We start from the raw sequence: 24920 nt of genomic DNA, 5'->3' as shown, positions 1-24920 counted from the left end.
AGCTGTTGAATTTTACCAAATGTTTTTTAGAACCTATTGATGTAACCAACCACTTTTCTTCCATGCATCTGTTGCTATCATGAATGATGTTAATGGAATTGCTGGTGTGGAAATGGCCTTGTTGGAGTATATGCCACTTGATCACTGGCAGTATCCATTTCATTTACTTTGGGATGTGCTTGCTAATATTTTACTTAGAATTTTTATAAGTGGGATAACAAGCAAATATTTATAAGTGGGATTGCTCTGTGGTTTTCTTGTATTGTACTGTTTTTATCAATTTTGCTTTAAAGGCTAAACCAGTTTTATAAAATGGATTTAGGGGCTTTCTCTAGGTTTCTATAGTCTTGAATAATTTAAATAACATTTTTATTCTTTGTAAGTTATATGGAACTCACTGTAAAATCCTGTTTCCATTCTCTTCTTAGTGGTAGGAGTTTAACCACTTTTCCAGTCCCTCCTACGATAATTGACCGATTCAGTTTTCTACATGAGTCAGTTGTGTTGATATATATCTTGTAGAAATTCAGACCAAGAACTTCAGGATGCATTTGCTTCTTTTTCTTTCTTTTTACCTTTCTCTTTCTTTCTTTCTTTTTTTTGGGGGGGAGGGGCAGGGGAGAAGGAGAGGAAGAGAGACAAGAGGAGGGAGAGAGATCATCTTAAGTAGGCTCCATACCCAGAGTGAGCTTGATGCCGAGCTCAGTCTCACAACCCTGAGGTCATGACCTGAACTGAAATCAAGTGTCAGATGCTTAACCGACTGAGCCACCCAAGGGCCCCTGCTTCTTTTTCTTCTTCCTGCCTTCAGCCTTGCTCCTTCTCCACTCCTGCATTTCCTTTCCTTCTTGACTATGACTGTTATGTCTGCAGCCTGTCTGTTATTTCAGAAGCCTTTCACATCCAGTTAACATGCTCTCAGTTATGGTATCTATACTATCTTAGATTTCACAATATATTTGCAAGATATACTTCTTATCATTGTTCTTTCTCCTTTCCCTTTGCCTCTCTCTTGAGGTCTCTGCTCTGATGCATTTTTGTTGCATTCGAGTCCTTCCCCCTATTTTTTACAGATGAAGCAAGGAATTTATTTATTTTTGAATTGTTGCAATTCTCCAAGAATTTTCTTTCTAGCTGGGTAAGCCTTGGACAGTTTAGCTTACTGGGCCCTTAGTTTCCTTTTCTGTAGAATGGCAGTACCAATAATAGCTACCGGGTAGGAATATTGTAAACACTAAATGCGTTAGTGTCAGTGTTCCGGTCACCTACTGTTAAATAATGAACTACCCCAAAACAGCAGTGCAAACAACAACTTACTACCTCTCGTGGTTCTGCGGCTTAGACTTGGCTGAGCCAATCTTGTTTGGGGGCTCTTGTGTGGCCAGAATCAAATAGCAGCAGAGGCTGGAATGGTCTGAAGGTTCAGCCAGGCTTGATGTCCAGCATGGCTTTTTTCACTCATGTGCCTGTTTTTCTCATACAGCCTCTCTCTTTATCCAAGAAGCTGGACTTTCCTACATGGAAACCCCCAGGAGGCAGAAAAGTGCCAGTCCTCATAAAGTCTTGGCTTAGAGCTGGTATACAATGACACTTCTACTAGATTCTATGAAATGGGAGACTAGACCCCATCCTGAACAGGCGTGAGTGAAGGGGGAGGGAAGGAATTAATGGAGCCACCTTGTAGACGAACTATCACAATAAGTGAAATGTGTAGAATTGAACCTGGCAGTGAATAAGTGCTCCATGAATATTAACTCAGTGGTACTATTGTTGTGGTTATTAATTTTTTTGTGTGGTTATTAAATTAACTTCAATATTTCCTGTTACTATGGGAAGTGAAAGATATCTCGGATGGGCATAGAATTCAGGGAGTTTGATTCTTTCCTCTCAATAGCATGCAGATGAAGTCTGATGTCAGTCTAATTCTCTTTCCTTTATAGGCAACTTGTTATTTTTTGTCTAGAAGCTTTCAATGTTTTTCATTAAGATCAGAAATAAGACAGCTATTACCGCTTTTTAACAGAATTCTGGAGTTTTTAGAAAATATGAGACAAGAAATGACAGGAGGAAATATTAAAAAGGAAAAGTAAAATTTCCTCTTTGAGCTGATGATTATTTTTAGAAAACCCAGGAGGCTCTATTAAGAAACACTAACTAGAATTAAAGAGGGAATATAGGAAGATAAGTGATTATAGATAAACACATAAAAACCATAGCTTTTCTTTTCTTTTCTTTTTTAGATTTTACTTATTTATTCATGAGAGGCAAAGACACAGGCAGAGGGAGAAGCAGGCTCCCTGTGGGGAATCTGATGCAGAACTTGATCCCAGGACCGTGGGATCATGCCCTGAGCTGAAGGCAGACGCTCAACCGTTGAGTCACCCAGGCGTCCCTTTAGTAATCATTCTTAACTTCAGACTGGATAAGCTCTTTCACCCTGCCAACTGTAGTCCTTTTGCAAGATTGGGACATTTTCTTCTATGGTTTCTTGAGTGTTTGCCTTTCCTCCATCTACTTCTTTCTCTCTGCATGTTCTTGTGATTTGTATGACTGTGATATGCCAACTGCCTTTTTTTGGAGGGAGGGAGATTTGCTCTTTTATAAGGTTCTGATGTTCCTCTTTTGGAAGACTGTCCTCTATTTTAGGATAGGATGTGGATGGCAGAAAGTGGCTCTGTGTGTGTGTGTGTTGGGGGGCGTTATTTTGTCTCATGACTGTCCTAGAAGTGCTGGCAGTGAGAGATTTCAGAGAGAGGCTGCTTTCTTCTCTTTAGAACATGTTCTTGCTACCTGGGAGACTGGGGGAGGAGCGTGCAGGAGGTTCTTTGGGGGACGTCAGTGGAGCACAGACAGGTGGAGCGGCCCACTGGCCAAGCCTCAGGCTCATGAAGTTGTAGCTGTTCAAAGTGTTCTATGCCTTGACTTGAACGTTGAGGGTGAATGTAGCAATGAGTAAGCCACGGAAATAATAAGACAATAATAAGCAGAAGATAAGTGGTGTTGGTCAAATAGGATGGATGGAGGAGAAAGATGATAATTTTTTTTAAAAAGGATATAAAGTGATTCCATTGCAAACTAAAGTTTTCTAGAATTTAAACAAAATGCTTTGTAAATGAAACATTCTGTAGATATCAAGAAATCGTTAGCAGTGATTGCCTCTGGAGAGGGGGCAGTGGGATGGCTGGAGGATCAGGGTGAGAAGATGACTTCCTTATCTTTGATATTTAACCCTACATCACTTTGACACATCATATATGGATGTAGTTATGCAATTGAATGTGGAATGGAGTGGGCTGTTAGAAAAAAACCTAGTAGTGGTGTTAGGGTAGGCTGGAAATTTTCTGTTTCCAAATTACAGGGAATATGGCATTTAATTTGGAAGGCAAAATGCATCTTTATTTTTATTATCTACTAATGAAACTACAAGAGGATTAGTGGTGCCTGTAACTTTGTCATCAGTAGAAATCTAAAATATTCTCAGATAACATTAGAATTGTTACAGACATCTTAAAATATCATTTATGCTCATCACTGCTTGAAATTATGATCATTATTAGCATCACCACTAGAGCTTGATACTTAATGTCATAATAAAGAAGCATATATTATTGCTATATCACAAGTTTGTGTATTTTTCTATTGATATTTAAATATAATTGGTTTGCTTTGTCATCCTGTGTATTTCACTTTATGCATTTAAAAATACTGCTTTGGAAAAAAAATAAAAATAAAAATACTGCTTTGGGAAAGGGTCCATTGGTTTTCACTAGACAGATAAAGGGATATCTGTCCCCAAAAGAGTCAAGAACTTTTGGGATATAGACTGTTGGGATAAACCGGTCTGGAAGTTCCAAGTGGAAAAAAAACATTTCGGAATACAGAGCAAAGTATATAAATAAAAGGTCAAAATCATTAGGGAGGTATTAAGACACTTGGCAGACAGCCTGACCCTTCCCAGATGGACAGAATGGAATCCTTCATCGTAAAAGGATAAATCTTCCCAATAAGTGTGGTTGGGAACATGGTTATGTCTGCTTTGGCTCTTGGTGTTGCTTTCCTTGTAGGGCCTCTTAAAGAAAAACGCGACATTGGCAAATCGTTGGAGAACAGCTTTGTGTTTTCAAGTTAAATTTTATGTCCACAGAACTCCCCAGGCTCAGAATGGCTGTCGGGGGTCAAGCCCCTTCCTGCAGCCCGTGTGACTGTCCCTTGAGAACAGCTCCCTCGGCAAGAGCCAGGACTGGAGTGGCTGCGGCCCGGCCGGGAGGCTGGTGGGAGTCCCGGGACCGCTGCCGGGTGCTCTGGACCTGGAGGGACGGGTCGCCCTCCGCAGGGATCCGCAGGCGGGGGGCATGTCCTCTCCTCTCCGAGTGCTGCTCAGCCCGCCCTCCAGGGGTCCCCGGCTCTTACCATTTTTCCTGGGGTAACAAAGAACTCCCGCCTGGTTGTCTGCTGATTATGGGTCTCAGCTGGGGTTGATGTAGCAAAAGGAGAGCATTGTCAGTGCTTGAGACTACTGATTGTGTGACCGCGTAGGAAAGCAACAAATGCAGGGTGTGTGTGCATGTGCGTGTGCGTGTGCGTGTGTGTGTGTGTGTGAGAGAGAGAGAGAGAGAGAGAGAGAGAGAGAGAGAGAGAGGAAGGGAATGGAGGGAGAGGAAGTTCATAGTTCTTTTTTCTGGAGGATGACAGGGAGAAAATCTTGTCTACACAAATTTTTTTTAAACCCTGGGATTATGTATTCATGTGATTTTTCCCCCCAGAGGAAGCTGCCAATGCTACTGGCCATTGTGATAGTGGCTTGTTACCTCTTGATTAAATACCATTTAAACTTTCTGCTAGCACAATCGTTAATAGTGGCTGCTGCTCAATTATAGCAGCACTTTTTAAAAGTGCCAGGACATCCTTCCTTTCAGGTTTTGATAAAAATGGAGGATTCAGGAAGGTTGCTTTTGGGTATTAGTGTTTGCTCTAATTTGGGACCTTCCCCAGAATATGCAAAGAAACAAACAGCAATGCGGCGATAGTCTTGCCGACGTGCGTAGGGCGGTGTCTGCATGCATCCGATGCGTCCACACTGCATGCATCTCATGTGTCCACTCCCCCGGGTGCACTTAACAGGGCCTGACTTCCCTCTGGGACAGATGTGAGGCTCTGCGAGACCGGTTTTGTTCCCTCTTTCTGCTCCTCCTATGCTCCCCCCCCCCCCCATGACAATCGCACCTCTGGGCTTCTCACTATATTGCCGGCAGCAGAAAGGGCGAAGGGCAAGGAAGGAAGAGCAGAAGCCACATGGCGGGGTCGGCTCTCCTGGAGCCCTTCTGTGGCTTCCATTGGCATCTCATCAGCCTGGACCACGCCGCCCCATCACCAGGCCTGCAGGGAACTCTGGGGAGTGTATTTCGAGTCAGGCCAGCTGCCACCCTGAACAAAATTGAATCTGTATTTGTAACAAAGAAGGAGTGACTGGATCTGGGCACGTAACCTTCAGCCTGGCACGAGGCCCTTACCGCACCCCTCTGTCTTCACTCCAGCTGTCTCTTGCTCATGTGTCAGGGCTCTTTGTCTTCTTCCCCAGGACCCCCCGGTGACCCCCAGGAGGGGTTCAGTGACCATTCTCTGGGCATCGTTTGGCTACACAGCTAACGTCACACCTAACCTACCTCTGTCATCTGGAATGATCTGTTTTGTGACAGATGTTGTAAGTACTGTTGGAGGAGGGTTTGTGTCCAACTTCTAATAATCCCAGTTGCTGAAACAGAACTTGGCCCACAGTAGGTGTTTACTTAAAGCACCTGAACTGTTGAAAACAGGTTAAGCTTACTGAAATTCAGGGATCTCAGAGCACTTTTAGTTTTTTAAAAATCCTTTTTAAAAATTTTTCCGTTTTGAGGTACAATGTATATACGTTTATGAGTGCATCTGTTGCATATGTAGTTTTAGATGTTTTTAATCTTGTAAAACATGTTGGTTGTTGGTGTCAGTGTACATGCAAGTGTGTGTGTGTGTGTGTGTGTGTGTGTGTGTGTGTGTTTGTGGTTTTTATCTGAGTGCAGCTGTTAAATGCACCGGTTATGTCCTATGGCACCAAGTGTTTTCAGAATCATGAACCAAGTAGGGTTTAGAGACAGTGGCCTCAGACATGGAATTCCAGTGCTGTAATGAAGGTGCAGCTCACCCCGACCCTGCTCCTGGGATGTTGGAAGACAAATGACGTTGTTGACCTGAAAAGTGTTTTGAACTCTTACCTCTCCAAGAGAAAGGTCCTATGTTAATTCCTGGTACACTTAATCCTCTATTCCCCATGTCAATAGGGGGGGAAAGAGAGAGCAGATTGTCTAAAGGTCATTGATTCTTGATCTTGGAATTCAATGATAATATATTTTGGATGTTGGCAGGAGACCAGTCTCCTGTGTGGGTACATGAGGCTATTGCTAATGCAAGGCATGAATTTGCATTATCAGTTCCTGTCTAAGCCGTATCAGGGGCAGGTGGGGTAGAAGCAATTTGTATCAAGAAGGGCCAAGTCATGTGCGATACGTTTACATCTCTGGCTGTCTTGAATTCCATCTTTGTTTTCTGATTAGATCATATGAACCTGGGTTACATTTCAGTCTTTAACTGGAATGCTTCTGTGAAGAGTATGTCCAGATCCTGGGCAGGGCTACTGATGAAGTCCTCAACCACGGGGGGCTCATGAGTGAAGGGTTGGTCAAAGATCCCTGTGTCCCAAAGTGTGGTCCTGAACGAGCAGCGTCAGCATCACCTAGGAAACCTGTTAGAAATGAGAAGATCCTCCCACCGTGCACTTACTCAGTCACGAACCCTGGCAGTGAAACCCAACAATCTGTGTTTTAGTGAATCCTCTGGGTGATTCGGATGCAGGGTCAAATTATGGTTAAGGCCATAAAATCAAGATGTTTCCAAAGTGTCTTGGATCATGTCTCTCAGAATTCAGCCCCAAGTAAAAAAAAATCTTTGACAAACAGGCAATAAGAATGACATCAACCATCATGTTTCCCCTTTGGCCTTCTTCTTTAGGAAATGTGAAGCCATGCGGACTGCTCAGTCACAGTCAGTACATTTGCCGGGGCTTTTTATTTCCTCTTCCTTTCCATGAATTTTATTTGCTGCTTTTATTTAATAGCCTTACTATGAGTCTTTTATTATAGGCCTTCTCAAATCCATTTTTCTAGTAAGTGGGTTGGCAGCGTGGGTGGGATATAATCTGAAATAAATTGACTCACTCACATGGTGATTGGCAGAAGTATTTGACTAAGAAATGTACTAGAGAGTGAGGGAAGCTAGCATGGAATTAAACAGATCTTGCAGAAAACACCGTGCATGCCCTTGAATATTTGTACGTGGTGAGAAGACGCAAACAGCATAGAAACATAGAAAATGAAAGTAAAAACCTCCTTCCCTCTTCCAGGGTGAGGCCTTCTCCCCAAAGAGCATTATTAAGAATTTTTTAGGTATTTTTTTCAGAAAATAAAGGTTATGCGTAGAGCCCATATATATATTTATGTATTTCCTTTTTTGAAAACACAAAAAGGACCATAGTGTACTTTCTCATGTGCATCTCCTTTTTTCCCCTCCATAATATATCATGTAGATCTTCTTCCCCCCCCCTTTTTTTTTTAAAGATTTTACTTATTTATTAGAGAGAGAGAGACAAAGAGAGGGAGCACAAGCAGGGGGAGGGGCAGAGGCAGAGGGAGAAGCGGACTCTGCAGAGCAGGGAGCCCGATGTGGGGCTCGATCCCAGGACCCCAGCATCATGACCTGAGCCAAAGACAGACATTTAGCCAACAGAGCCATCCAGGCACTCCAGTCTTCTTCCTTTTTTTTTTTTTAAGTTACACAATATTCCTTTGTATGGTATGACTTTCACTTATAAACCTCCCTGTTGTTGTTAGATATTTAAGTTATCACGAGCATTCTCCCCTGTATTATCTTGGCACACTTTTGAAATACATCTGCTGGGTACATTGTTGGAAACAGAATTTTTGGATTAAAGAACACATACATTAAAAAAATTGGTAGATGCTTTTTAATTACCTTCCAAAAAAAGATAAACTAATTTGCTTCTCAAGTGAGATTGTCTTTTTCCCACACACGCATTAACATAGGGCTTTATCGAATCAAAGTATTTTGCTGGTTTTATGGGTGAATGAATTATATTGTTTTAAATCATTCTTTTGATTCACTTTTAAGTCTGATAAGGCTAAACATTTTTAAAAGATTTATTAGTCAATTTTAAAAAAATTTTTTTTTATTATTTATTTATGATAGTCATAGAGAGAGAGAGAGAGAGAGAGAGAGAGGCAGAGACATAGGCAGAGGGAGAAGCAGGCTCCATGTACCGGGAGCCTGATGTGGGATTCGATCCTGGGTCTCCAGGATCGCGCCCTGGGCCAAAGGCAGGCGCCAAACCGCTGCGCCACCCAGGGATCCCTATTAGTCAATTTTTATTTTATTTTTGTGAACTGTTGTTTAGGGATGATGTTTATCCATATTTTTCTTGATCTAAATCTAAAGTTTCTAAACCTGGAAATCTTTAAATCAGCATGGAAGTTGTGTTTGCTGTTGTCTTAATACCGATTTTCTGATTCTGCCTTAGGCTTCCTGGGTCTGTGTCTGTAATAGTCTACTTTTTCAGATAATGTTGATGATCAGTCACACTGGGACTGGGTCTGTGAGCCGCGTAAACACGGTACAGTATTCCAGAGAGATCTCTTAAGCCAGCGATGTGTCTGTCCTTTTATCCAGTTAACAGGAAATAAATACTCAGGATTGCATTGTGGGCATTGTGATCATTGGGAGCCAAAATACTGTCAACTTTTTCCATTTTTTAAGCTAAAAATTGTAAATAAAATTCCATTTCATCTTAGGATCCAAACTGTCTCATGTGGTGGGAATGGAAACAGAAGCTAGATAATAAATACTTCCAGGAGAATTCCTATGTGTGAATTACATGGCAGTGAAATGTGCGTCTTTCATAATCATGAGCCCCTGTTCCCCGTACCGCCATCTGAGTTGAAGACCAAACATAGTGATAATTTTTTGCTAGGTTTCTGGTATTTTTTTAATTTCCCATGTATTTTGATTGTTTTTGATGATGTCACACTTCTCAGAAGCTCTCTCATGTGGCTTGCGTTTTCCTTTCTCCCTGACTTCATAAAAGGTTAACATGTCATTAAGAATCATCCAACAGTTGGCCTTATCCTCACACAAGGCAAATTGAGATGATTTAGGGGGATGTCCAGCAAGGTCCTCCAGAACCCCCTGGTGCTCAGTAGCCCTGAAGCCAACATCCTTGTCTACAGCCTTTCCTTGCAGTCAAGTTTGTAAGTTACTGGGTACTTCTCCTACCCTCTCCTCTATCACATTATATAGGAGAATAGACAAAGAGAACAAACCTGCCCAAATTTTATCACGTATAAAGGAAAATGAACTCTTATTAAAAAAAAAAAGGAATTAGGAAGAAAAGAGAATTTCATCTTTCCACCGTGCTACAGATTTACTAAACCAGATTCTGTGGCCCAGTTGTTCATATCCCATTTAGTTTATTCTCCTTGCCCACTCATTTCTCCCAGATTTGCACTTTCCATTTGTTCTTGAAATCAGCTAACAGTTCATCTATTCTCTGGCATAAGCGTTTCCCCTGGGAGTTTACCATTTGATTGGCCTTTTAATCCAGTTGTTAAAATTCTCCCAGTGTGTTTCAAAGTGTTCGCCAGGGTTATTAGGAAAGTGAAGTTCACATATCTGCTTTCTGGAACTGGAACGGTACCAGGCAATTGATTTGCAGTGTGATTGGGAACCTGAGGGGAAGATGGGAAGAAGCATTTGGAACAGTTGCCAGGTTTACTCTAATTCTGGGCTCCATCCACACACCACACCTTACCCTGCAATGAGAACCCACTTGGGACTAGCTGAGTGCAGTTGTGCTTAAGTTAGGGACAGGGCCCACAGTAGCTATAATTGTATCTTTACAATGTATGACGGGTCTTCAGCAATCCCAGAATCTATGACCGAGTCTCCCTAGAAGTAGCTGTTGTAATCATGTTTCTTCATAAATTTACGTGATTAGAAATAGGACTTGATAAGCAATGGAACCTTGATAGTGTAGATATTCAGGTAAGAGAATTGTGTTGTACTTTTTGACTTCTTCCCCCAAATTAATCTGTTTTATGTCACTCTTCAGAACAATGCATTTCAGAGTGTAAGAATGAGAAACAGTTTTGAAGTGATTTTATTAAAGCATTTATTGCCAACTATTTATTAATATTTTAAAAATGCTCACTATATTTCTAAATCCTCATTTAGTTTCTACAATTGCATAATGAAAAGATTTCTCATAGATTAAAATCTTTCAAATAACCAGGTTATGGTTTAAGATGCTTCTTGGTATTTTATATATATTTTTTGTTTGCTTAAAAGATGTTAATGTTCTTTGAGAAATCAAGATGTTTGCCTTTAGTAGAGAATAAATGTATTAATAAAATCTTCTCAAGCAACATAACATTGTACCTTCTACATTTCTGTCTCTTCTACTTAATTATGATTTTCCTGTTTATAAGGGTTTGATTATTCCAATCGGAACCTCTGGACATAGCACAGGGTTTGGCCCATGTTAGGTCCTCAAATATTTGTTGAATAGAAGGATGAATTAGTTGCCTCTTTGGTGAGGTTAATACAGTCTGCAGTGGCAAGGGTTAAAAAACACTTCATGAACTAAGAAGACAAAATCTAGAATGTAATGATGAAGTTTCTTCAGAGAGGACTGCAGGTTTTAGAGACATCGCCGTGCGCTGAGCCTCCAGCATTCTGTCTACAAGGTATATTCCGTAAGGGTTGTGGTCGAAGCCATTAGTGTGTTTTAGGGTGGTGGACAGAAGCTGGCAGGTGGGAACCAGAGCAGTCAGTAGATAGTCTTTGTGTGACCTCCTGTTGGGTTTGGTTTTAATTTTGAATTAGTTTATAGCCTTTAAAATGCAGCAATCTCACAATAAAAATCTGGACTTCTAAGGGTCCAGATTTTTTTTGACCCATCAGATCTTGCCTCCCTAGGCCTCATGGCACCATTTAGCTGGAGCTGAGTAGTGGCTGGTCCTTACAGATGGACACATTCTAGACTCTGTCACTATGTAGCGGGAGAGCCAGTTTGCGGGATGTGTACCACATAGGATACCTAGATGGAGCCCTACGACCTGGTATAGGATATGAGGCATCTGCACCCTGTCGTCTGGCATATCCCGTTCTGGCTTGGTCATGCAAAAACAGAAAGAGTGAAGAAAACGGGGCCAGGCCAAAGTGTCCTGTGTATACTGGCTGCCAAACCTCAGTCGCCAAAGAGAAAGCAGAGGGGGGAAGAGCATTCTAGACGGAGAGAGTAGTATAGATTTTTCTAGGATTGAATGCAGAAAGTAGCATGCTCATTCCTGATGCCCGTGGAGTACACAGTGGGCAGGGGCTTGCTGGGAGCAAGGAGGGGATGAGCCCAGACAGATGGTAGAGGCTGATCATGAAGACAGTGAAAGAGATGTTGAGATGGGATTAGATGTGTAAGAGATTTATTGCACACCTATGAGGGAAAAGGGGATGGGCTGGGGGAGGCTGGGAGAGTGTCAGAAGCAGTACAGCCCCTACCCTTGGGAGGGACGGTCTTAGTCTATAGTGCAGTTCTCAGAAAGTTCAGCAAGGAAGATGGGGCACCCTCGAGCCAAAGCCGCCTATCAGAGGAGTCTCCTGTATTCCCAGAAAATGAACCAGTTTTATGTGCTGTCGTCACTGGCTAGGAGCAGCCTTTTGGAGGTGGGGCCTCAGTGTGAGTGTGGTGATGGATTTTGGAGTGCAGCTAGGGCTGTAGGTTAACTGTGCTGCCTACAGCCAGAAATCATGAGGCTTAGTCTCATGGCTCCTATAGTCTGCACTTCATGCCACAAAGACCTTCTCTATGCAAGTTCAAGGAGGAGCACCTCCGTGGTTCCTGTGGGCGGCTCTTCCTGAGAGGGAACTCAGAAGATGAGGCTTGGTCGGACAAATTATATCCCATCCTCGCTGCAGTTGATTCCGGGACTGCAATGGGTACTCCCCCTCTCCCTCCTAGGATACCCATTCTGGGTTTCTTACATCCTTGATTATCACCTTGGTAGGTCTGGATGGTTTACCTAATGGTGTGATTCAAATCTTCATTCCCAGGGGGTCTGGAACCTTAATGGTCATCCCCTTTTCAGACTAGGACTGCTGCATGTGTGTTTTCGCAGTCACACTGGGGTAAAGGAGTACCAGGAGGTACCCCTGAGGATCACCTAGGCTTTGTATGGGCTCCTCTCTGCCTACATTGTATAAAGGTAGCCTTGCCTCTTCCTCCTATGTAGGACCAGTTATCCCAGCCAGTATGGCATTCTTTTGGTCTTTGGACACAAAGAGTCCCAGGTGTCCCAGTGGGAGCTGAAACATGTAGTTCAGTAGGACCTCGCCATGTCCTTTGGTAAGATTATGCCCCTTTGTAGATGAGGATCTCCAGTATTACAGAGCTCAGAGCTGCATGGATCACTGGGGGTGATGGTAAGAGAGACCACTCCTGCTTCTACCCCTTGGTCTTCGGACTCGGTGTCCTTCCTAGTGAGGACACAGCATCAGATGGGAGACTCTAACCTGATGCACATGCTGCATCCTGTGGCTGGCACCCCATCCTTTCAAAGTATTGCCTCTGAGCTGGTGCTGTGCCTTCAGAAGGCGATTCCAGTGTTTGGGGAGGCCAGCTGCGCGGTCTTGGACTCAACGCTGTGTTGTGCAGGATCCCATGCCTGTGCGGCAGGCATTTCGTAAGCCCCTAGGTAATTATGCTGGCTGAGGTTCTGGTAGGTGTGATTAGGTCTAACAGAACCCAGCTTGTGCTGGGCAGTCCCCAATGCATGGTCGCTTGTTACCACAGACAGGAGCATCTGTTACTCGCAGGGCTCAGCAACACGCCAGGGTTGTTTTTTCCAAAGAGGTATACTTCCCTGCTGCAGATGGCATGGCCTTAATCCAGAGTCCCGGGGGCCTATTTTCTCATTCTCCCACTAGAACGCTCAATCTCCTTGTTTGTACATAAAAAATTTCCACTACATCTGCAAGCAGTGAGAACCATTCCAAATTTCTAACTGTAGAACTATAGGATCAGATCTCTGGTTTTGAAAACCATAAGATAGAAGTATTAGAATGAAAAGAAACTGGAGACGGGCAGACCAGTTTAGAAGCTATGACAATAGTCCAAACAAAAATTAAGGCCCTGAACTGAAGTTCTGGCCATAGGCGTGATGAAGAAGGTGGCACTGATTTGAAAAGCATTTAGAAAGTGGGATCAAAAAACCCCTGGGGGATGGGGGGTGTTGCATATCAGGAAGATAAAAATGTCCAGAAGAATTCTGGGGTTTTGGGATCTAGTGAGTAACCAAAAATTTTTCATGTGTTACGTTTTTGTTCTTTCATTTTGGGGTGGAGGGTCCCCAAGCACTATGCCACTAAAAGAAACTGAATCTCTGCTGAGCCAACAGTGCCCATGAACTCCATTTAGTCAGCTGGATCTTGCACCAAACCTCAATATTAATTTTTCTTGAATCAATTTCTTCCTCCAAAATTACGGAGCTGGAGTAAACCAGAAATATATTGAGCCGGAACATCAAATATTGTTTTCGTCTATTTTGTTTACCCTGGAACCCCAGAATGTAGACAGAGTAAATGTTTAATAAATGAATGAATTCTCCCAGATAAACCGATAATTAATTTGGAGTTGACGATGCTTTTGGGGGCCGTATTTAGAGCATGTGTTGTTAGTGGGAGATGTTGAACCTGCATGTAAATTAAGATTAGAAAAGATACCTTGTTCACACGTCTCATGGTAAGAAGAGATGGGTTGTATTGTAGTGGGAAACCCAAGTGTTTCCTCGTTCCACCTGGACTTGATATTTTTGGTTTAATCAGTCCTGCAGGAGGGAAGGCTTGATTCGTTCTTGATTACAAGCAGAGGAAGACAAAGGATCTTGGGAAATGCTTACATCATAGCTTGATGACACAATCCCAGGAAGGGAACCGCCCCCCGACACCCCCCCCCCCCCAGCGTTCATCCTGGGCTGCCCGGTGGAAGACAGGGCAGATTGCATTTTCTTTTCATTTTCCTTTTTCCCCATGTCTGAGTTTATTCTAAGAAAATAATGGAGACTAGACCATGTGCTGTAGTTGCAAGAATGCTACTGACAGCATTACATAGAATACGGAAATCTGGAATCCTCTGGAGTGAGTAATAATGGAGAATTGAAAGCAGGAGTTAGCTCATTACGGTCACCTACCTTTTGATCTGCAAGGTTAAGGTTTTATAGTTCAAGCAAACTGAGTTAGAGACTCTCAGCCTATAGCAGAAACACTTCTTTCCTCTGATTCTTTCAAGACTTGCACTGTTTTTTTTACATCTCTATCTGCAGTCTTGCCGTTGGTTTTAATGACTTGGAAATAAATCTGTAGATCCAGAGAAGGCCTGGGGGGTGGGGGACGGTTGGCAGAGTGAGTCTTCCGAACCACCCGGCTCCTCTGTTTGCCTCTGTCTCCTTCACCCTCTTCCTTCAGCTTCCGGTGGTAGCATGCTTCCTTCACATTCTCAAAGCTAAAAATGACCACTTTTCCCCAAACGTGTCACAGTCTTAGGGCGTCTAGGATACACTGGACAAGCCAGCCTCCTCTCAAAGGCAGTTCTTCTCTTCGCTGTAACTTCTAAATCACCGATGGCTCCTTGAAGCGTGGTGTGCGAAGCCTGAGGACTGCATTCAGATGTCCATTCCCACACTCTACCCAGGTGACCTTGGAGCAATCGACTTATCCCTTCCCTTCCTTAGTCCACTCACCTATACAAATAGGGATTAAAGAACAATACTGTCCCCGTAAGATAATTGACAGGATCAGATGTAAAGCAGGTAAGATGTTTCTGGTCAATATAAGAAGCTAACATTTTCAGGCATCAACAAAAAATAAATAAAGGTAGGGATAGAGTGGTTCTTGGTGGAACTTCAGAAAAATGATGCCTCAGTCTAGTTCATGTCCTTTTTATCCCCTTTCACCCCAGCACTGATGAGCAGGCCAAGAGTTGCATGATGTTTTCTGACTTGAGTTAATTAACACTGATGCCGTTGGTATTTAGCTAGGTAACAGCCATGCCACTTCCCCCTAGCCCTCAGTGGTCCTCAGGGCACAACTTTGTTTTCCATTTACTTATCATTAATATAGAACTCCACTGTCCAGCGCTGTAGCCGATATTCTAATGTCTATTTAGTTTAAATTACAGTTAAAATTAAATTCAGTTCTTCAGTCACACACGTCCATTTCTCAATAGCCACACGTGGATAGTGGCACCCAGATTGGACAGCGCCAATGTAGAAGGTTCCATCATTGCGGAACGATCCAACCGACAGTGTGGATTTAGATCCTGACTTTTGCTGTGTACGTAGAGTCACCGTTGCATGTATTGACACTACTGACTCTCCAAGTGTGCGCACACGGGCTGGCCGGAAACTTCAGATCCTCGTAAGCATGAAAACAGGAATTGGAGCAACCAGACGTCCTGTGCCAAATCCTGATCCTTTTAAGATCTGTGATTCAGTTCCTTTGTCTCTTGTAGGATTATTTTCTATGATATATACACGTTTCTGTTTTTGTTTTTGTTTCATAGTCTTTATGAAAAAGACTTGGCAGGATTCAGTGCAACTGCTAGATTATATGGTTTTGATATTGGGATCATGTTATTCTAACTTTACAGAGTGAAATCAGGTTGGACGTGTTACTACCTTTCCTGTTATTCCCAACGACCGTTCTTTTCTCTTTGCTTTATTCTCAGCCCAGCCTTCCTTCTATGAATAACATCAGAGCGAGCGACTAGAAAGTCAGTGAAGATGGGAAGTTTGCCACTTCTAAAGGGACGGAAGGGGTCACTTCTTGATCAAGACTTAGCTTCCCAGGCATAGTCGCTCACAGTGGAAATGGCAGGGTGGGGGTCCCAATGCATTCAAGGCATCCCGGGTGTCCGTGCAAAGGAGACTGAACCCCAAGGACTTCAGGGCTCCAGTTCACGCGGCTCTTCGTGGGAGAGCAAGAGTTCAAGCTCAAATCTGCGGGCTGCAAAAGCCGTTCTCTCCCCAGCACGGACATTGGCCTACTTGTTTCCTTTCTCAAAAACACATCCATGTCCCTGGCTACCTTGAGAGTCATAGTTATAGTATCTGTTTGTTCCAGGAGGGGCCTCCAGGCATCTTCTCTTTTGTTGTTGTAGAATGAAGTGTGCTAAGTCGCAAAGGTAGAAGGTGCTTCACCCTTGAGTCTTTCAAGGGCAACATGGGACAATCACTTCAAGAGGATGAAAACCACTTTGGGGAAGCCATCACCAAAGTGGCCAAGGGAAGCCTATGAGGTTTGGAGCCAGAGCATTGTAGAAACCAGGTGGGAGGCCGCGGTCGTTTCATGGGTCCCAGCTGCTCAGCTCCTTCCCTCGGAGGTCTGAGGAGCCCAGGAGGCTAGAGAGGGGAGGCCTGATGGAATTCACAGTGCTGATCCCTCCGACTGCCGACTAGCTCCTTAACCCAGTGCTGCGGGGAACTGGCAGCGGTTTGCTGGTGCCCTGGATGAATGGAAGGCACCCTGGAGCTGTTTCCTTGCACCAGCACCTGCAACGGGGCGAGAAGGCTTCCCCAACGTGGCTGCAAGTCACTATCGCCTGGGGAGATTTTTTGACCCTCAGTACCCGGGTCACACCCCTACCAATGAAACCACAGTGCTTGAGGCCATCATCAGTCGTGTGTTAGGATCTTAGCTGATTCTAACGTGCAGCATATTGGGGAATCTTGGTCCTTTACTGACACCCCCTCCTCTCCTCTCACCCCCTCTCCCCTCCGCTTTCTCCTGCACCTCCTCTTTACAGGCTTTTGCTTTGACTCTTGCTCCCCGAGGAGTGCCAGTGTCTCTCCCCTCGGGAGTCCCAGCAAAGCCCCCTTTCTGCCCCATCCAGAACAAACACAAAAAGACACCCAGTCAAGGTGCTCTTCCGTGGCTGGCACCTGCCCTCCAGCCTCCCCATCTTGGTCTCCTGCTCGTGCTCACAGGCTGCCCCAAACCCTTTCTGGGTCTGGCCCTTCCTCCATCATCCCATCCCCAGAGGTATGCCTCCTAGGGCAAGGCTCCCCCGAATGCTGTCTTCTCCCTCCTCGGCACCTGCCACTCATGTAGAAGATTCAAAAATGTATGTTTTCATTTCCTGGTGCCCCTGTTCTCTCAACTGTAAAATGGGGTAATAGTAGTGCCTACTTCACAGTGCTGTGGGGATTGAAGAAAGCTCTTAGAGAGTGTCTTGCACATGTTGGGTTGAACCACACAGGACTCCCATTTTTGTAGACCAGGAGCGATCCAAGAGTAGTGATATCTTAACTGTTTAGCCCTATAGTAAGTGCTCAGTAAATGCTAGTTATTACTATTCTTATAAAAATTTTTATTTATAAAATAAATAAGAGAGAGAGAGAAAGAAAAAGAGAACAAGTAGGCAGAGTGGGAGGGAGAGGGAGAAGCAGGCTCTCCACTGAGCAGGGGCCCTGATGTGGGGCTCCACCCCAGGACCCCGGGATCATGACCTGAGCTGAAGGCAGACACTCAACCCACTGAGCCACCCAGGCGCCCCTCTAGTCAGTGCTGTTATTTTCCATTTTATTTTATTAGTGTATTTAATTTGAATGTAATTTTATTTATATATAGTAATTTTGTTTAGCTTTAAAGCTATTACGTGGGCTTTAAGCAAAGGGGCTTAGACCTAGTTTTCTATCTGTGTAGATGTAAGAAGCATTATGGTTATTATAATTAGGGTTAATTGAGAGTAGGGATAGATGAGACTCTGTGAGACTTTTTTCTCTTTAAAAGAGAAGGAAGTTTTCAAATTTGAGAAATCCTGTCTTAGGCCTTCCCAGTCTGCCTCGTATAATTCACTTGCCCTGGGTTTTTAGCCTTGCCCGAGGATGCTGATTGTAGTTGGGATCAGCTAGGAAATCTGGCAAGGAACCTGGGCTTTTGATTTCTTCTAATAGAACACAGTATTCCATGGAGACCTTTTTAAAGACCGTTTTAAAGACCTTTTCATACCTCCTTCCAAGACTGGGGAACAGAGGGTTCTGAGCCAGCATCTTGATCCAAAGGAGGAACCCAATGCCTTGTTAGGACACTCAGGGCTGATTTTAAGAATTGTCTTAGCTAGCAGGTATGTGCTCGGTATGGTCCAAAGTGCTCTATGTGTGTCATCTCCTTTAGTCCTCCTCAGGGCCCTATGGCATAGGCAGTATGATTGCCCCTATTTCACAGGTGAAGAAAATGAGGCACAGGGATTCAGAAACCTGCCCGAGGTTCTACAGTTCCAGTAGCAGAGTCCGAATCATAGCCTGGGCTGGCCTCCTTCATAGTCCAGCTTAAGATAAAGTGGTTTCTTTGATCCTTCTTAGAATTGTTTAAAAAAAAAAAAAAGTGTTATCTAAAGCTTGGGCTTTTCTCTTGGCCCTAATTTCTCCTTTGCCTTGAGGGCACCCTACATTCTTTCTCCGTGCAGTGCTCCTGGGGGATTTGCTCACAGGTGGTGCTGGAGGGGGTCCCCAAGGGATGGAGTTATTTGGTTGGTTGATGGTTTTCTCTAGCTATGATTCCACTTCCTCAGTTTTGAGGCTGGCCTTTGTTAATGTGCTGTGTTTCCTACTTCTTTTTTTTTTTTTTCTTTCCCCTCTCCATGAGAGTAGAATGACAGCATGTATTTCTATTTATTAACATCTTTTTAGAGAAAAAGCAAGAATATTATTACTAATACCAAGAATTGTTTTTGCGTTACTGTGGCCAGGGGCAGCTGATCCCGGTTTTTAGGGAGGAGCTCTCTTTAAGGGAAAGCATTTATGAATGAACAATCCTAAAATTAGGAACAGGGCTGTGGCAGGAGCCCCTACCATCAGGTACCCTGAAGCCTCCCCTTCACTGCATGGTACATCCACCTCTGGCTATGATGTTTTGGAATTTTGACATCTTTTGTTTCCTCTGATTCCTCCTATTTCCAATGCCTTATTACTAATATAGTTATTTGATAATTCATGTGAACCTAGACGTTAACTGGGTCTTTATAAAATGTAATGGGTCAACCCTGTCTCTACTTCCCCCTTTCTTCCTTCTTCCAGATAAGCGGCCCTGGTTGTCAGGAAGGACTGTGGACCTCAAGTTGGTTTTTATTGGTAACACCTGGTGACCCCCATGAGGGCCTGTGGAGGACCGGTGCAGTCACTGTGTTACCTGACTCCTCTACCTGGCCTCTTGCAAATGTGTGGCCTTGGTTGTAAAGCCAGGAGGTCATCATCACCCCATGGTCACTCTTGACTAAATGGCTCAAAGATGTATCATCTCTCCCTTGCATACAAAGCAAATCAGTGTCTCCTCCCATGTACTTAGCAACCTGAAGGGGATCTTTAAGAATTACATCAATGATTTTAGTAATAGGGTTCAATAATCTGTTCAGCTGGAACTATGAATGACAGCATGTTTAACAGATAATGCTAGCCGTACCTGCCCCACAGAGGATGATGGATGAGTGAATGAGCAAGTAAAATAGAGAACGAGGAGGACAACTGGGGAACAGGAATAGGAAGACTCTGCAATGAGGAGGGGAGAGGAGTCTCATGCGGCTCTTTCAGTATCAGAAGTCAGGGAGTGGAGTCTACCTAGATACCTAGATACCTACCTACATTTCCTCATCCATGAGAAGCTACTCAGTATTTTTTCTCTAGGAAGGGAATTAATTTAGTTGCAAAAATAAAAAGTTTCTATTATCCAGGACAGTCTTCTTTTATTAATAACTCCTGCATCTTTTTCTGCCTGGATGCATACTATTATGTAAAATCGTATTATATTGTTTTGCTACAATAATAGACTTCTTTAATAACCATTTTTTATGGAGGCTTGCAAATGAAGATGGTGCATTACAAAGGAAGAATTCACACCTCAGTGATACAGAGTCAGGAGGTCATCTGGTACATTCCTTTGCCTTCACACCCAGGGTGAGGTAAATAACAAATTACAGTTTAGACTGAGTTTTCACAGACCCCAATACCCTTTCACCAAAATGAAACTGTGATGGTCTTTGCGCTCTCAGGAGACATGTTGTGTGCCACTGAAGGCACTGGTTGGTCAGAAATTTGGAAGATGAATGCATGGATGGATTTGGTTTTGGAAACATATTCTGTATTAAATGAGAAAAATTGGTTAAGACTTAGTACTTAGCTACTAAGGAACCCAGTGATTTGAAAAAAGTTAGCCATAGAATTTTCACTTAAGCCACTGTTTTAATGTTGGCCATTTTATTTTATTTATTTTATTTTTCTCACAAAAAGAGAGAGTACAGGCTGGCTCTCCTACCCTAGCAACTACAGTTTTCTTGAACTTGAGTTATAAAGGGCCGTCTGGAAACAACCGTCAAGGGGTTTGGAAAAAACTTGGTTAGGATTCTTGGAACCATGGGCAAAACCCTACTCCATGCAAAATAGGAAATAATACTTGATGTGAATTAGCTCTTCTTGGCCCTGGGGGAGAATCAAGATTAGGTTAAGGGATTGTTAGTAAGTTGAAGGTGGGAATTAAGTTCAAATATTTTGAACTTCCACATTTTTTGGAAGGTCTCTAGGATGAAAATTCCTAGAAAAAATAAAATGAAAATACGATATTCTTAATCATATAGAAGCATTTTAAAAATGACACAGAAGCAAAAATTTCTACAAACCACCACTCCCTTCTAGGCAAATAAAAAATGTCAGGCTGGACCTGAAATGTACCTGGTGTTCCATTCCTGGAGAGTTCTTTGACTCCATCCCCTTGTGGCTGTTTGTACTTCCAAATGCCATCTCATCAGTTCTCTAGAAACTTCAAACTGATAGAGGAAGCAAACAAGCAAACAGCCAGCAAGCGGAAGAGAGTTAATATAACATTTCTTAGAAATGTGAATATACTGCTGGGCATACGTGGCCAGAAATCATTTATCCTTCAGGAATTGAAGCATTTTTGATGCAACTGACCTTTAAATCAGATTGGAAAAGGTACAAAGGCAGCTTTTCCCTATAACTCTAGCCTCGCCAAGAGGTTCCAGAGAAAGAAATACACATCTTTTTAAAGCATTGATTTTTATACAAGTAGATCCTCAATTCATACCAGAATATGTGCTCATGTATCTCCCTATAGCTTATGGAAATGAAACATTAGTGTCCAAGAAGTCTGGAAGAGGTAATCTCTGACCAGTTCTCTATCATTGAAATTTTTTTAACTTTTTTTTTTTTTTTTTTTTTTTAAGCAGGCTCCACACCCAGGGTGGAGCCCAGTGCAGGGCTTAAACTCATGACCTGAGCTGAAATCAAGAGTCAGATGCTTAACCAACTGAGCCACCCAGTCTCCCCTATTATTGACATTTTTAAAAACCAACTCTAACCTTTTTGTTGATAAGCCTTAAAAAAGTATTAATGTCAAAGCATTTATGTTACAAAGAAAAATTTAAGCTGGTGGCTAGTCCCTTTTAGAAGACTCTTGAATTGGCCAAAGCTCCTGGTTGCAAGGGTCAGAAAGCCACCTAAAACTAGCTTGGGCAAAAATGTTATTTTTTGGGGGTGCCTTGGGTGGCTCCATAGGTTAAGCATCTGACTCTTGATTTTGGCTGGGGTTATGATCTCAGGGTTGTGAGATTATCCCTGTGTTGGGCTCTGTGCTACCCCTGGAGGTCCTTAAGAGTCTGTCTGTCTGTCTGTCCTCTCCCTCTCCTTTTGCTCCCCACCCCCCATGCATGCGTTTGTTCTCTCTCTCTCTCAACAAAAGGTTACTGGATGGAGATTGAGGCTTCTTCTTCTTCTTTTTTTTTGGTGAAAAAATTTATATTTAGATTTATAGCCGGCTGGACTCAATTTAGATGATCCCAATTTTGTTGGCAACACCCAAAGCATCATAGTCAGGAGCCAGTCGAACATATGCTTTCTTCTCTCCATCGGGCCTGATCAAGATGTTGACCTTGGCCACTTCAATGTCATAGAGCTTCTTCACAGCCTGTTTCATCTGGTGCTTATTGGCCTTGACATCCACAATGAACACAAGTGTGTTGTTGTCTTCTATTTTCTTCATGGCTGACTCAGTAGTTAAGGGGAACTTGATGATGGCATAGTGATCAAGCTTGTTTCTCCTGGGGGCCCTCTTTCGAGGATATTTGGGCTGCCTTCGGAGATGCAGGGTCTTGGGTCCTCGGAATGTAGGTGACCTACGGAGCTTCTCTTTGTGACTGTGCACGCCTTTCGGCACCGCTTTCTTAGCTTTTAAAGCCTTTGCTTTGGCTTCGGCTTTGGGAGGGGCAGGGGCTTCCTTCTTCGCCTTCGGTGCCATCTTCGTGAAAGGGCGAGATTGAGGCTTCTAAGGAAAGAGTTACAATTAACCAAAAAGGCAAGGGTTGCACACAACTCAGCTCTTGTCTCCATCCCTCATCTCTGACTCTCTTGGCCAGCAAGCTTCATTGTCTTCTTCCTCCTCCATATGGGGAGGAGCATGTCCTACACATGTTCCTAAGTTTCATTTCTTGAGGACTCCAGTACCAGAGAGGACTGATTGTCTTTTTCCGATTTTGGCTTGAAAAATACCCAGGAAGAACTCTGATTGGCCTGGCTTGGATCATATCTCCCACCCTGGTCCAAGCAATAGTAGCCTATAGGATGGACCATGTAAGAATACAATGTACCTCCATAACACCAAATGATGAGTATCAGTAGAAGAGCCATTGCATAAGGAGGAGGAGACATAGGGCAGAAGTGATGCTAAATGCCCACTGGAACTATCGTTTCAACCTTATCTTTTGATTTGCCAAGTTGTAATGGCATGGCATTTTATTTTTAGGGAAGAAAATCATCCCGACAGGTAACTTCCCCACCTTCTGGCATTTGTAGAAATACTCATTTGAGCCATCATTAGTTTCATTTTGCATTTCCAGGTTAATGAGGTTACTTAGAACTTAGTATTGTTAATTGTAGGGACATCTGTGTGATTTTGCTGGCTCAACATCCAGTTCTTGGCCACGGTTTGGGAAGACCTGAATGAGAATACAGGCAAATGAGGGGAGCAAGGTTGAGGGCTAGAAATTCCTGATAAGAGGTTAAAAATCCAGCCATGTCCAAACTAGACGCTCAGATGAGACAGTGAAATTCATCCCTTTCCTCCCTTGCCCACCTTTTGGTTACAGTCTGTTTGATTTGAATTTCCTTACTTTGCCACCAACATGAAAAATGGGTTATCTTCATAAGTGGCACTGTAATTCCTACTTAGCTCTCCTGTACCAGCTCTTCATATTCCAGGTAGCTATTGTGACATAGCAAATCACCACAAAATGTAGTAGCATAAAGGAGTTGTCATCATTTTATTTCTCTCTCCTCACTTATGTGGGTCAGGAATTGAGAAGGGCTTGGCCAGGCAGTTCTCACTTGGAGTCTTCATGCAGTTGTAATCAGACCGTGGCTGGAGCTGGAATGGAGCAGAGAGTGGAGCAGGAGCAGCTGGGGACTAGCAGGGCAGCACTATCTCTTCATAAAATCTCAGTAGCTCTGGGTGGGCTACTTGGGCTTCCTCTCATCATGGCACTCAAAGCACTCAGATTGCTTACATGGCTGGGTGTTCCAGAACACTGCGTGTAAGTTGAGTTATTCCACCATACTCTGGCCAACTGGTCAGTAAGTTTGGCCCAGAATAAAAAGGAGAGGATGCAAACCCCACCTCTCAATGGAGAGATGTCAACGAATTTGCAGATGTGTTCGTAAACCACCACCATGTTATAAGCGATTCTCAAATTGTGAGAAGTTACTATAGTCAGAATGATACATTTAAGTTGTCTTCGTTTTGTGAAGACATGTTCTTAATTTGTATTTTTGGGAGCTGGATTAACTTCTCTAGTCATTAAGGTACTACCACGCCTAGATTACACATATCTAAAATTAAGTCAAGATTTCTCATGATCTTTCAGCCTTCAGAATTTCATTTTGCTCCTATGTTAAGCATTTCAAACTTCAATATGGATAGTATTGGATAGTAATAGATTTGTATTACTTCTCTAGTTCACATTTGCTTGTGTAGTGATTTAGTATTGAGGTGCTGTCATTTGGTAGTTGGTACCTTAGTCAGTGTAGCTTTCAGAAGTGCTTAATTAATTGTCTTAGTGACCAGTTTAAGGAGTTGGGAGTATCTTATTTTATGGACTCTATATGAAATAGCATTTGGGGTGTAGATTTGTAAAACTTGACCTGGGTTATGGGTCTATCACTTTGCCTCCCTGACTAGTGTTAGGAATCCTCCTTTATACTAAGTATTACCATGTAGTGAAAATCAGAATGCGACTCTTTTCAACTTTCTCCCAAGTGGAGGAAGTCAAATAGATCTTGAACTATTTTTTTTTCTGTTTCAGAACGTAGCAAGTTATCCATTGGAATAAAACCAGCACTTGAGTAACTCATGCAAAGGTAATTTAGAGCACAAATTAAATCTGTCAGAATGGTATTAGATTTGCAAAAGCTCATAAATAACAAATGAAAGGTCACAGAGCTGTGAAAATGAGAGTGTACTTCTTCATAAAGAGAACTATAGTCAGGGATGGGGTCTTCAGTGCATATTCAAATAGCAGCACATAAAATGGAAATGCAACATCTTTTCTAAATGTCTAGGACAGTCCAAAGGCACAGTGGACTCCAGAGAAAAGTATCAAAGTCCTAGAAAAGACCCTTCATATTATCTGAGCATATCCAGCATCATATTTGGGAGGCTTAGGGATTGAAGCTTCATTGCCTACTGAGACTCTGGACAGAAAAAATACAGCC

At 43.0% G+C, this 24920-nt stretch overlaps 2 protein-coding genes across 6 annotated transcripts in view; one reads left to right on the top strand and one right to left on the bottom strand.

Annotated features, from left to right (window-relative positions):
• The window catches only part of LOC129514597 (ly6/PLAUR domain-containing protein 6), a 121241-nt gene that overhangs the window by 64468 nt on the left and 31853 nt on the right, over window positions 1-24920 (top strand). Inside the window, exon 2 of one of the 5 annotated variants that reach the window (XM_055333323.1) lies at window positions 5579-5701. The exons of the other annotated variants lie outside the window; for them this stretch is intronic. The gene's annotated coding sequence lies outside the window, so the exon portion shown is untranslated. The remainder of the gene's footprint in view (window positions 1-5578; window positions 5702-24920) is intronic. 5 annotated transcript variants of the gene reach the window in all.
• Window positions 21985-22475, bottom strand: LOC129514599 (60S ribosomal protein L23a-like). Its single transcript, XM_055333327.1, has one exon. It carries the CDS (start codon window positions 22450-22452, stop codon window positions 21985-21987), a length of 468 nt encoding a protein of 155 aa, XP_055189302.1. The 5' UTR covers window positions 22453-22475.

This window comes from Nyctereutes procyonoides, unplaced genomic scaffold (genome assembly GCF_905146905.1).
Source record: "Nyctereutes procyonoides isolate TBG_1078 unplaced genomic scaffold, NYPRO_anot_genome, whole genome shotgun sequence".
Taxonomy (NCBI): Eukaryota; Metazoa; Chordata; class Mammalia; order Carnivora; family Canidae; genus Nyctereutes; species Nyctereutes procyonoides.
Note: the sequence above shows the minus strand (reverse complement) of the source record. Positions and strands in the feature narration are given on the sequence as shown.

Excerpts from the sequence above, each read along its gene's own strand:
- LOC129514599 (XM_055333327.1), bottom strand. The coding sequence starts at position 22,452 with ATGGCACCGAAGGCGAAGAAGGAAGCCCCTGCCCCTCCCAAAGCCGAA.